Raw genomic sequence first — 14,657 nt, forward strand, 5'->3', positions numbered from 1 at the left:
AATAAGGGCATTTTTCAGTTCATTTTTCATAGAATATATTTGATTTGATTAAAATTTTGTCCCTAGTTGATTTGTGAGTTTTTATGCACTACATATTGTAGTGGACAAGCACATGTTCTTTGTTGTTATTAAGGTATTTTTGAAAAAGAACATAAAAAATTGAATTATGTCAGTAGCCTAGTTTAGTGCAAAACTTGATAAATATTTAATGAGAGATCTGAATCACCTTGTCTTATCCAGACCATACAGTAACGCAGCTCAAGTTTGTCGTGCGAGAAGACGCAGACACTCTGGTCGTTGCTGCGAATGGTGACTCAGGAGCTCTGATTGAGATCTGGGAACTGCAGGAGAAACCCTTGACAATTCACAAGTTGTTCCAGTCCAAAGTGCAATCCACAGAGCCTTTCAGAACAGTGGTACAGTTTTACTGTTACAGTTTCTAACTAGTTATCCAATAAGTGAATCTTTTGATAATGTGTATATCCTAATCCTAATAATATTATAAATGCGAAAGTGCTTTTGTTTGTTTTGTTTTCACATGTAAAGTACTCAAACGATTGTACCAAAATTTTACGTGGACGTTCTTACGGTCCCTGGGATGAATATAGGCATATTCTGATTTCAAAAATCCCTCTGGACTACGCCTCACTGGTCTTTAAAGTAGCGAAAGATCCCATCTTGTTCTTTCAAGTTGTGTAACACGAATTCAAAGAGCCAGTTAAATGTATTCAACTGTTATGTGTAAACAATGTATTACGACAACATTGTATATGTTTCAATATTTTGACCAATATTTTCAATTTGTTTACATTTATAGAGTGAAAGCATAACAAAAATAACATTTCTTATTTCAAAATCGTGGCAACAAGGCAAATCGATGTCTTTATTCTGGGTCAAAAAGCAATACACAAAGACACTAAATGCAATTTTTATGACAGAAAATCGTCAAGGTGGCATCGCATCCATTTCTCACTGATGAAGTATACGATACTGATTAAATACGTAAATACTGATATAATTCCTAGAGACTGGACCAAGGAAATAGTATGATATAGTGAACATGGATTGGGAAGCAAAACTTTTACTGTACCATATATTTATCTTTACATATGGGGTTACTGTCATAATGTAAGTATTGAAATGTGTTAGTATTATTGATGTTGATTTTAGTTTTTAATTTTCAATAACAATATCTACATCCATACAATTTATAAAACTACTGTTTTGAATCCAATCTCATTAAAAAATTATATATAGGTCTATTTATATTGTTTCTCGGAGCAAAATAGCGAAATGAACTCCAATTTTGAGTTGGAAATATAATTAGTTTGAACTAGAAGTGCAAAAAATGAAATAAGAATTACTCACACTTTTGCTTAACTTCTGGTCCTCTTAATACATCGCGTGCGGCGCGGTCACCGGCAACCGCCACAGTAAAGGTTACCGCGCCGCACGCAATGTGTTAATCATGAACACTGTAAAATGGATACCTGATGCATGATATATGACTAATTCCACTTAAAAAATATCATAGGACTTTATCATATTACATCACAAGTGCTTTCACTAAGAAAACTATGAACTTCGGCTTTGGAGTTCCTCTAGATCGATCTAAAATAGTTGAAACTTTACTGAAATCGAGGGAGCTATTCAAACAAATACACGGAATGTTGCATAGAAATTGCGGGCTAAGCCATGGGTATGCTAGTATTTTTATAAATCCAAATCATAGTGGAAAGGTTATCTGTTATTTCAATCCTTTCAAAAATTTACATCAACCAAGAAAAATTCTTTTCAAGTATAATAAGTTTTATTTAAATGTATTGATCAATGTTTTATCGTGTGGTGTGGGAATTGAGAGGTTTTTCGTGTTGTGTAGCTGTGGCAGCACCAGTCACAGTACCCTCTGAGCTGTCCAATTACTTGCATGACTACACTCAAGATGGCTCTGATGAACACAGTGCCACCTCCTCTCTACGTCATCGTTGTTCTCACCGACGGTTCGATCCACTGCCTGTCGAGGGACACTCTCAAGCAGGTAATTCATTTTTCACACACATCATTCATGTTTTACAATAACAGGGTGTCCAGCAGCCTTGAAAATCGGGAAGAGCGGGAATTATGTTTGAATTTTACCTGCCTTGAATAGGGCGGGAATTATGCTTGTATTTTGTAGAAAATCGGGAGTTTTGATTTTTTTTAGACAACGTATTTTTATAAATATCTTGAGCAAAAACAGTTTAGTCCATTTGACCTTTGTTTCATTTTCGTGCGATTCACAACAATAGGCACAGATGTGGACATGACTCAGTGACGAGAGGAAGTTGATGTCGTCATGGGCTGTAGGATTAAAATTGTTGATATATCAAGTTGAATTGCCATAGTCTGCCGCTGCCGTTACTAATGCACGGCGTCCACTGCGACCGGCCCGGCCTTTTTGTGAAGTCGAAAATACACGCAATAAAATGGATACCCGCCAACTATCTCTTTTGTACTCAAAATGCATACAATCAAATGGACACCCGCCCAGTGCGTGCGGCCCGGCCCGGGAAGACTCGGCCCACACGGCACCCGATAAGAGCCGATCAAGACCGGGCCCCCCGGGCTGGGCTGTGCCGTGCCGGCCGCAATGGGTGGTTCTAGGCTGAAGTGAGCCCGGCCCGGCCCGGCCTTTTTGTGAAGTCGAAATACACGCAAACCAAATGGACACCCACCAACTGCGACCGATCCGGGCTGGGCTGGTTTTCCATTTGATCGTATGCATTTTGACAGAGTATAAAAGTCCAGGCTGGGCTGGACCGGGCCAGTCGTAGTGTGCGCCGTGCTTAACACGAATGAAGATATTGATGCAACAGTTCGATTATGTTCACATCGATGTGAAATTGACAGAATACAAAGGAAATTTGGGAGTAACTCGCTCTCGTTGCAGTCACCAAAAATGGCGTCAGTGTAGTAGGTTTGATGAGAGATGGTATTTTATATACGCTTGATGTTAAAGTAATTTTGTTTTCAATGCCGGTCAGTTGTGGGTTAGTAGTTAGTTATTGTGGACATTTGTCATCAAGTTTTGAACAAGTGTAAAGTAAGTTATTGCAATTTTACGTATTATAAAACTAATTTTATTCTTGCCTTTGGAAATAAATGTTTATTAAAATTTTCTTCCGTTCTCAACCCAAGAGTGGCCAAATAACCTACGTGACTATATATTGTATTTATAATATTCACCTGTTGAAGAGGTTGCCCAATTCTTTGAAACATAGTGATGAATATTAAATGTTTCAATTTAAGGTAATTGTTTACATTAACATGCCCATCGAAAAACGTGATCATGTGATCAATTATGGTGTACAATTGGATGCCTATAGGATTTATTTTAAATTTATTTGAGATATATAATTAATACAACACCTTTTTAGTAATCTAGGTGTTTATTTACCCTTGCTATACTAACACAAAATAAATTGTAAAAAGGGTTCAACATTTGAATAGCCCATGTTTTTTTTTCGACTTTTTGAGTTTAATCCTTTTTTACAAAATGAATATTTATATATCTTTATTTATTTTAACAGTTATTTTTGTTTTTATGAAACTTAATTCGCCTAAAACTAACCTAACCCTCTACTGGTTTAGAATAGTATTGGGTTTTGATATTGAAAGTGTAAGTAAAACTTCTTTAACTTGAAAGTAAAACTGTTTCTTTACTATCCTGTGTTTTTGAGGGTTTGTTTTCAGACTTCGAATAAAAAATCTAAATCATTTACCTGTTTGGATATTAAAATGTATTTGTAACAAACTGTTACAATATAAAAACACTAGATTAGGCTTTGGTACTTTATCATAATTTTTTATAGACCTACAACGTTATTTTACAAATTTTTTAATAGCAACATTACACTGAAATTCATTTTATACTAAATTAAATGCCACATTAAGCATAGTATTGTTTAAATAATTAAATTAACATATTCTATAGGTACGATTAACAGTTCAAAGTTTTTGAACACAAGTTCAATTATAAGTTATAGGTTATGAAAAAAACCCTCATTTACTGTAGATTTTTTCAACAACGAATTATAAAATGTTGTTAATAATGTGTAAGGACATTAATAATTTAAACAGAGGACCTACTATCTTTTCAGCATCGTCTAAAATAAACATATGTATTCTTTTAAGCAGTTATTTAAAAATATCACAATGCTGTTATTAGGCCTTAAATATTTGAGAAATCTTTATTTTTACATGGAAAGTAAAACACTATTTCGTGACTTGATTTTGGCTTGTAAAATTGTTAGTTACCGATAAAGAGCCAAAAGTAAACCGCGAATATAGCCTTGAATTTTATAATTTTGAGCCTTGAAAACCTTGAAATGTACTTGAATTTTAGATTTGGTCATCACTGGACACCCTGAATAAGTTACCACTGTCTTGACAACATCATGACAGGCTGGTAAAGAGAGTCTCCATTTTGATCATGCCAGTGGGAAAATCCATAATTTTTTCACATAATAGAAAAGAAACACTGAAACTTTCTGGCAATGATGAGATGATTTTTGATAATTTTCAAATGATCAAGTTACGTGTCATAACTTAGTTTAGTTCTAGCTGTAAATAACTACATAGGCAGTATGTATAAGTATTGATTTTCAAATTAGAATACACTTTTTTTCTAGTGTAATCCAAAGTAAAATGTATTGTGTTATGGTTCAATATATTATAGCACTTCATCTTAATATGTTAAAGTGCTTTAATATTAAGATCTTTGGCAACATTTAGGTCTAAGATCTTTTTAAACGTAAAATATTTTGTTGTGGTAATAGATATGCTCTTCATGAAATATGACAATTATTAATTTACTGCATTACTGTGCCAAACAAATATTATGTTTCCGTAATAAAACAAGTTAAAATTAGACTTCAGTAATGGTTTTATTCATATGCTCCACTTCTTGCTAAAGTGAATCCCCGCAGATTTTAGTGAAGATATCTATTGGTCCTTTATGGTTCCTGATAAAATTCAGATAAATCAATAATTCATTAGGTATCTGATCCCAAGTAATCCGGGTTATCAATGTTTTTCTGTAATCTAGATAAAGAGGTGCACCTGATGAGACAATGAGAACACCTCCTCACCTAGATTACACTATATTTTGTAGTCTACTTGTGCTTGATGTCGAAACGTTGTATTTATTTTGAGCTTTATCAACGCCAAATTATTTTGGATCTCTTCAGACGAACGTGACTCCAGATTCCAGTAGTTAAATCTGTGACAGTGTCAGTTTCCAGATGCTGCACTAAGAGAAAGGTGAACTGGAGCTAAACTCAATATTAATAGAGAGACAAACATTTTTTAACATTTTCATTAGTCTTCCATTAATTTATGATCCCTAATAAAACTAATCCAGCTGATGATCAATTCCTTTTGTACAAGAAATTTCTCGTATCAATTACATGAAAAACTAGGCAATTTTCTTACACAATTCCAAGTGATTTTAATATTTTTTTTTTAAGAAAATAATATTTAGGTACTGAGATATTAAAATTTTTGTCAGTTTGATCTATAAAGTGGTCACAAAGTGCTGGATCTAAAGACTTCATACAAATAGAATTAAAGGATATGGCTTAAGAATGTTAAACTAATTGCAGGTTGCTACGTCGTACATGGCCATGGGGTGGAGAGATGATGTTAAGCACCAGAAACTCAGTATTGATATATCTTCGATCGACCTAAGCTGGTTGGGGGGTGCACTGGTAGTTGCGGACACGCAGGGTCAGCTGTACATGTATCGGCTACACCCCATCGGGGAAACAGGTTTGTTATATTTTTAGCTATTTTAACACAATTTTAATGAGAAATTTCCATATGGTTTCGTTCTGTCGTAGTTTATGTGCTTGGTTTCAATTTTCCATCTTAACATTCTTCATTGGGCTATTTATTTTTAATGTAGTGAATAATAATTGCAATAAAAAAAAACAACAACCAAAACTGAAACTTAGACCTAGCTAGTCAAAGTTCAGAACAAAGATTATTCATTTTTATACTACAGTTACCACACAATTACATTAATCATGTATATTCGCCAATGGAAATGCTCTCCTTGGCTCAATCCTTCTTTTTACAGAGGGAAAAATACAAGAATGTCTGCATGTAGTCCTAAAAGGACTTTTACTCTCCCTTACTTAAATTTTTAGTAAGGCTTTAACAGAAGCCTATAAGATTTGAGTGCTCATGTTCTCTGATATCCTTAGAGCTGAGGATATAAGCTCCTAGGGACTTTTTCCTGGTTTTGTATATGGCAGGACAGTTTAGCATATATGTCCTAGTGATTTTTCTGCTTCTCCACAGAGTCTGCATTCATCAGTCTGGCTTAGGTCCACCTTTCCTAAGAGGGCCATATCCTGTCAGCATCCTTAATTACTAGTCGTATATCCTCCTTACTTTGTTCTAGGAATATTGACAATCCTTGTGCATAAGGAGAGATAAACATTTTCTATTGCCTGTCTTGAGGCCTTTCTCCAGGTTTTGCATCTAATCCTCTTTTCCCAATCATTTACCTAGAGCTTTGCTGTAGGAGAAGGCTACTCCGTAAGCTGGCTATGGCCCTACTAGAAGACTTTCATCGCCTATCTTGGCAGGGTGTCTGCTGTTTCATTCCTCTGAATGACTTCATGAGCAAGCACCCAGCCGATGGTAATTTTTTCCTTTTTGCCAGTTCCTTAAATATTCTGCTGCTTTTGCCGTCATTTGTATGAACCTTCTGGCTCAATCCATGATAATAATTAAAAGTTTCCTTTTTGTATTATCCCATGAGGCTTGTCGAACTTGAGTACCTGAAGTTAAACCTGATCATTTGCCAACATTTAGAGCCTCCTAGAAAAGTTGCAGGTTAAGTCAGAACCAGAACCAACATAATTCAGCATTTAGGGATAGTCAACTATTTGGGTCATCCTAGGAAGCCAATGAATCAAATCCTGAATTACCTCGGCAGATCCCACATGACAGAGTTCGGTAGAAGTCCAAACATATCCATAGACTGCAGTCACATAAAAAGGAATTTATTCTTATCCAAAAACATCTGGATTACGTTTTTAGATGAGTTTAATGGGTGAAGCTCTGTGATTCCCAATGGACTTAGTTGAAGAGATTTCGTACTGATGTGGGTAGAAGATCTTGAAAGTTTAGATCTTAGGTTAGAATGTATAGGAGGACTGGATTTGGAGTTGCAAAGATAGAAACACTGTTCCCTAGTTTCTGTTTGATTTATGATTTTGATTCGAGCCTTGTTCGGTTTATGAATAATTTAAATATTTACTATTTTTTATTTTAATTTGGTATTATTACATTACAATATATAATATGAGATTTGTGATTACTTAAAATAATAAAGGAGGCTTTTCAGCTAGATTGGATTGGATCAGACCTTATAGTTCATATCTCTATACTAGTTTTTTCAGTTAAAAATATAGTAATATATTTATAACACGCTTGTTCAAAAGTGATAAATGGCTATTATAATATAGTTGAGTGATATGGCTGTTTCTTTTTTTACAGTTTCTATCTACTCGTTTTGCTTTTTTACAGTTTCTGTCTACTCCTATTGTCAAATAGCGTTGTGTATGATTGCTCTAGGCACTATGATGAGTGCGGGGTATGCTGTGTCACTGCTGGAGTACTGCCTGGTGACGGGTCTAGACTGGTGGGACGTCCTGATAGCGTTGAGGCCTCAGATGGTGGACGCTGTCTGTGACCGTCTCACCGAAGGGTTTGCACGACAGCCACCTGCCACACAGCAGTACCACTACGTCAGTCACCTCAGCCTGCGTGCCGCCCTGTACAGGCTGAATCCCTCAGGCCAAGCCAGGGCTGCTGATCTTACCGCTCTGCTAATGCTCCACTCTGTCTCTACGGCGTTCAAGACTCTGCTGAGACCTAGTGATCTCTCCAGCCACGACAAGGGTCCTGCCGACAGTCTTCAAGGTACTTTCAAAAAACTACACAAAAAATATAATTTTATATTGTAGGTCTATTTTATTACGTAATGTTCTCAGTTTTGTTTGATATTAATATTCAATAGACTTGCTTATTGTTCAATTTAACTTAAAACTTATAATTTGCATTTATTTCTTACTCTGTCTGTTTTGTTAAATGAAAGCACAAAATACATGTAAACAGCAATGTTATACGAGGGTGGTTTGGTAAGTCAATGACTTTTTAATAAAACAAATGTTATTCAGCAAATAAACATTTTATTTTGTAATATAATCACCTCTTAGCTCGATACATTTAGTCTAGCGTTTTTCTAATTTTTGTATTTCCTCAAAATAATAGATTTTCTCAAAATACGTATTTGTTGCTGTAATGACTTCTTCATTCAACCCAAATCTCCTACCGCCCAGCCATTTCTTTAGGTTTAGAAACAGGAAATAGTCGCAGGGGGCTAGATCTGGAGAATATGCTGGATGGGATAGCACTTCATAGCCGAATTCATGGATCTTTACCATCGTTACTAGACAAGTGTGCATTGTCTTGATGGAACAGCACTTTCTTCTTCGCCAAATGCGGTCGTTTTTGCTTCAATTCAACATCTGTCGAATCTGTCCAAAAGCTCTGAATAATATTCGCCGGTGATCGTTTTACCCTCTTCAAGGTAATCAATATGAATGACACCCTGTGCATCCCAAAAAACTGTGGTCATGACCTTTTTGCTGACAGACTCGCCTTGGCCTTTTTGGTCTACGTTCACCCAAGCAACCCACTGTTTTGATTGTTCCTTGATCTCTGGCGTGTTGTGATTGATCCATGTTTCATCCACAGTTACAAAACGGTGCCAAAACCTGCCCGGAATTTGGTTGAACATCGCTAAACAATCTTTTGAAGTGGTCACACGGTTGCGCTCGTGTGGGCAATCATAGCACCCATCTCGCGTAGTTTTATCATGTCCAAATATTCATGTAAAATGTGATGTACCCATTCGGTTGAGATACCTACATCATGAGCCAACTCACGCACTTTCATTCTCCGATCGTCCAATATCATTTCATGGATTTTATTGACTATTTCCTACATGATCACTACTTTCGGGCGACCTGAACATTCGGCATCACTAGTCCTGGGTATGACCACAACGGAACTCTGTAAACCACTTCTTAACCATTGAATTTTAAAGTGCTGAACCTCCATTGTATTTATCTAGTATTCCATTAGTCTCAGTGATGGATTTTTTACATAAAAAGTAATTTTTAATCAGCACACGAAATTCACTTTATACAATTTTCGTGAAAATTTACAAGGTTGTCTGCTTTGAACGGCTATCAAACAGCAACTTGCTCAAACTTAGAAAGTTTTCCACTGCTAGATTACAGTTGACTGCAGCACTGTTGAATTTAAACTGTTGCGCAGGAAATTAAAAAATGTATAGACTTATCAAACCGCCCTTGTAGAAGCTATGTTAAATTTAAACAGTCAGCTGAAAATTTTTTATCGTATTTTTGTTAAAATATTGTTTACTGCTGTAGTAGGTCAATATTGAATACAAGACACATGTAACACTGAAATAAACTCTTTTGGAAATGAAATTATTGTGTACTACACATTAACTGTTAAGAGTCTGAATGTATTATAAATATATTTACTGCATTTCTGTGATGTTGAGTAAAGATATTTATTGGCAACAATTATCTCACACGATTTAATGTATATTGTTTCAGCTGTGATGAATGAAGCTGTGACAGACATAGATCAAGTGTTGCTGCACCTCGAGGCTAAGGAGTTTACAGTAGAGCCGAGCACACTGCAGTCTCTGCATCAGCTGATCCAGTGGGTGGCAGATCTTGCGCTCAATCTGCTGGCTCGTCTACCTGAGCAGCGGAAAACTATCGGAGTGAGTCTTTATTGATTGTTTTGAAAACATCACGATTTATAACTAACTAAACTACTTACTACTTTCTTCTAAAACATATTATAGCATCACCAGCTTTGTTAGCCAGCCACTTTCAGGATTTCAGTAAAATAAGACTAAAAACCTGGCAGCAATGATCTGATTTAATAATGTAGTAATATTTACCCTTAGTTGATAGTTTTTATAGTAGATCAAAATCATCAATCTTCATCAAATCATCAATTCATCTTCAATCAAAATCCCAGCTTTAATTTATACATTTTTTTTTAACTGATCAAAATGTACTAAAATTTCTGTTGCCCAATATATTAACGTAAATTAAAAAATTCAAATAAAATTTCAAATATAAATATTCAAAATAAAGTGAAGTTTAATCACCTAAGTGAGCTTTTGGAATGTCACTTTGTTGTCACTCAAGTCAATTTATATTTTAAAATTTTGACTTCTAATTAATTTTAATACATTCATTTGTAACATATTACACTTTAGTAAAGTTTCTAGCCACAATTTGTTAACTTCAGTTAATACAGGTCAGGGGGAAAAAGTTCAACATTGAAAGGTCAATATAAAATTACCGGAGTCAATTAATTCACTTAATAAAAAATAAATTTAATTGCTTTAACTAATTATAAATTTTTAGGTTATACAGTGGAATTAAATTTCAATCCAGTCATAATTAGTAAAGTCATTATTGAGTAAATAATCACTCAATTTATTTAAATTTCTTTGATTTTAGCTAAATAAATTTAACTTTGTTTTAATATTCTAGTATTAATTTTGAAAACTATTGAAAGTGTTGATAATTTATTTCGTCATTGATCAAAGGATAGTCTAAATAATGGAGTAAGTAACTTACGGACCTCGATACTTTGGTAATTTTGTAGATTTACACTAAAACTTCTCTGGTCACATTAGCATTCACATAATGTTGAAACAAATTGATAAATATGTTTCTACAAAGATTCCTAATAAAAGGTGTGTAATAAAGTAAAGTAATTATTTCTTATTTTAACAACCAAAGTTAGGGCTAAGAAGTCCTCTCTAACACTTAACCTGAGGAACAACCACTTAAAGGTGACTTCCAAATCCAACCAACAACGACCGGACAGGCGGGCTGCTTGCAAGGACAGGATCGCCCAGCGGTCACCCATCCAAGCAGCAGCCGTGCTCGATGTTGCTTCATCCGGTTATCTTTCGATAACCGTTGTACCCGCTATACTGCCCCTTTGGTGAAATGAGAACCAGTGTAGTGGGAATGAGAGACACACGTCCCACTATAGATGTAACTTACGATGCACACTATCATCCCTATGCATTATCCTCTCTCTTCATTTGTTTACGACTACATATGATAATAATGATAATGATAATAATGATTTATTCCAGAATAAATACAGGTATTTTACAGAGTTGTAGACAGGAATTACACTGCCACAGTTTCAAGTAGCGTGGCAGCGCTACACAAACAAAAACATGAATATTGTTCAGTCCAGCAAAGTAACTGTCCTTTGATAAGAGCAGCACTACGCTCCGTGCCGTCTGTGTACACTATACACTATATACACTATGCTACACTAACTGTATGAAACTTTGTACATAATTGAGAACTTAATTATTTATTCTATAAATTCTATAACTAAACCATTATTAATATTAGAAAACAAAAACAAAATTTAAAGTAATCATATAACTGCCGTATCTTCCATTTTTTCCTTTTAACAAACCATACATGTATCTTACATAATCACATTGTTTAGAAAACTTAAATCATCGTAACTAAACAGCCAGTATTTCACCTGCCAAGAAAAAGCTCTAATATTTGAACATACTTTTATATTAATTGGTAGTTTATTGAAATATTTTGGGCCTACATAAATAAAAGATTGTCTGAATAGTGATTTTCTAACTTTAGGCACTCTAAAAACATTATTACTGCAACTTCTTGTACTATAAAAAAGTTGGTTTGTTCCTGTGTCACCACTTTTAATGTAAAACAAGCGTAGAACCTTGTAGACAAACAGGTGCTGTACTGGTAAAATGTTTAATTGATGGTATAATGGAAAAGAACTTTCTCTCTTTTGTTTGCTCAGAATTATTCTTGTAAAATAGTTTTGAAGAACACGTATTTTTTCAATTTTATACTTAAAAGTTCCTTCCCAGCATTGAATCCCGTACTGTAATTTTGAATGTATTAACGCAAAATAAAGAGTTCTTAATAAAACTTCATTACAAAAATTTTTCCAAAAATAGCATTTTCTCAAAGCTGGTTTTAGTTGTGTAAGTATCGAATGTACATGTTTTTCCCATGTAAGTTTTTCATCTAAAATAACTCCAAGATATTTGAAACTAAATTCTTTATTTATGACCAAGCAGTCACAATTCATGTCAACGCAGTCTAATTTGTGGTACTTTAAATGTGACCAGAAACTGAATCCATTAAAATAAAAATTTACATATTTTGTTTTTTTTACATTTAATTCCATTTTATTATTATAGCACCAAAGCCTCAAAAGAAGCAAATCATTTGAGATGTCAATGAATATATCCTGAATATTTTTTTTAGAATAAAAAATAGCTATGTCATTGGCAAAAGCTCTTGGAATTCCACGGAAATTTGATTCTAATAAATCGTTTATAAATATTAAAAAAAGAGTAGCAGACAACACGGAACCTTGGGGCACTCCAGCTCTGACAACAGTAGGGCTACTTAAAGAGTTTTGTATTTTTACACGCTGCCTCCTTCCAGTTAGAAATGTTTCAAACCATTTCAGAGCACTTCCCCCCTATTGATTCTAATTTGCATAAAAGTATTTTGTGATTTACTAAATCAAACGCTTTTGTGAAATCTATGAATAATCCCTTAATCTTTTCACCTTCGTTAAAACTATTGTAAATAAAATTTGTTACATTGATAAGAGCGTCTTCAGTAGACTTTCCCTTTGTGAAACCATATTGCTTAGTGCTAAAAAAAATTTATACTATTTAGGTACTGAACTAATCGCACTTTTATAATCTTCTCAAATATTTTTGAAAAAACTGACAAAAGACTAATTGGGCGGAGGTTATCAATTTTTTTGCTTGAATTATTTTTAAAAATGGGGACGACTATGCTTAGTTTTAAACTTTCAGGAAAAATTCCGTTTGCGTGTTGATATCAATCTGAAGCAAGATTACCTTATATGGATTTGTTTGTCTGTTATTTTGGTAATGAGTCAAACCCTTCAAAACCACTTACTCGTCTGTTTGGAACTATCTGCACCACTTATAAGAGTTGTTTACTGTAAACCTGTATAGGCCATCTCTTCTTGTACAATCATGCTATGGATTCTATTTTTATTGATATTTTTGTTTGTATATTTTAATGTTTGTTTGTTTTTGTATCCCCAGGAGGGTTTCCTTCTGGCTGGTTTGTACCTTCCAGTTGAACCCACAGAATGTACAGCAAAAACTGATGTGTCACTTAAATCTCTATGTAACCTTATGGATGTCCAGGAGCGGCACATTGCTAACCGCAAATGTCGAGATTGTGGGGCGCAAGGGTAATTCGATAGGTCTATTCTACTGCGGGAGATGACTGTTGGAATTGGTGGGGTTTGTTTCTTAAAAGTCAAAGGTTCTTGCCAGCTTAGACATAAGGGTGTGCCACCCCCTGCATGCTTTGACAGGAGAAGCTGGTTTAGAGCTGACTTCTTCTTCCAAGGGAACATGACTTGATATTAGTGCCCCAAACTTTTCCTTGTGAATCTCAACATGAGGTGGCCTCTACTCTCAACCTTACCCATCCAGAATATCCTGTCACTCTGGAAGCGGTACAAAGGTCCTTATAGGTCTAGATGCAATTTTCTAAGCTTCTTGTCCTAAGAGAACAAAAAAAAGAAGAATTTTGAAGAGAAAATTTTGATTTGTCACCAGATACTAAGAAATACTTCCCCATTGGTATTGTCTTTGATTGACACAGCCTACCTTATTAGATTCTGGCTATCTCTGTAATAATGAAAATCATCAAGTCAGCCAAGGAGTGAGAGTTGTTGGGCTTTGTGTAATGCAGACCTAACGATGTTAGAAACAACTATTACTGATAATACTATAAATATGTTAATGAAGTTCTGTTCTTTTAATTTATTTTATATATTTGAAAAAATATGTAAAAAACATAATTATAAAGTATTATTTTCATTTTATATTTTGCATAAAAATTTCTAAAGATACTACAACTTTTGTTAACTCCTATTTTACAAAATATAACAACTATATTAAAACAAAAGTGGTAATTTGTTTGCAAGCTGTGAAAACGTACATAAAAATACCCACAGAAACCGCTACTAATGGATATGTGGGGACACCTTCTTGGCTACCACTAAAATACTCACCTTGTTTCTTTTTAGCCTTTCCAACTGGTTAAATATATTACCAGGTTGTGTCTCTTCTTATCTAGTTGAATCCTTGTTTTACCTCTGAAGATTGTTTCTAACTTTAGTTTACTTCCTTCAGTCTCATTATGTCTGTAACATGGTCTTCCCCTGCTTCCCATTTTCTCTAATCTTCAAGCATGCAGGTCACTAAGTTGTCTGGAGTTATCTCCATTCCTAAACGTTCATTTAGATGGTGTCTTCAGGCTTGATGAGCATTTCACGTGATGAGAGTATGTTCTCTTCTGTGCCATACCATGCTGTTTGCTGATTTTCTAAACATCTCAATTAATACTTGAAACTCCCATGCCTGGTGAAAGCTTGAGTGAGGTAGTCATCTCACCATGGCACCT

General features: G+C 34.7%; 1 protein-coding gene across 2 annotated transcripts in view; it reads left to right on the forward strand.

Annotated features, from left to right (window-relative positions):
• The window catches only part of LOC124364780 (mediator of RNA polymerase II transcription subunit 16), a 56,465-nt gene that overhangs the window by 27,964 nt on the left and 13,844 nt on the right, over positions 1-14,657 (forward strand). For both annotated transcript variants that reach the window (XM_046820523.1, XM_046820524.1), the window contains exons 7-11: positions 241-416; positions 1,880-2,038; positions 5,643-5,808; positions 7,627-7,974; positions 9,705-9,877. In XM_046820523.1, coding sequence (XP_046676479.1) covers positions 241-416; positions 1,880-2,038; positions 5,643-5,808; positions 7,627-7,974; positions 9,705-9,877 — 1,022 coding nt within the window. The remainder of the gene's footprint in view (positions 1-240; positions 417-1,879; positions 2,039-5,642; positions 5,809-7,626; positions 7,975-9,704; positions 9,878-14,657) is intronic.

Source organism: Homalodisca vitripennis, chromosome 6 (genome assembly GCF_021130785.1).
Source record: "Homalodisca vitripennis isolate AUS2020 chromosome 6, UT_GWSS_2.1, whole genome shotgun sequence".
Taxonomy (NCBI): domain Eukaryota; kingdom Metazoa; phylum Arthropoda; class Insecta; order Hemiptera; family Cicadellidae; genus Homalodisca; species Homalodisca vitripennis.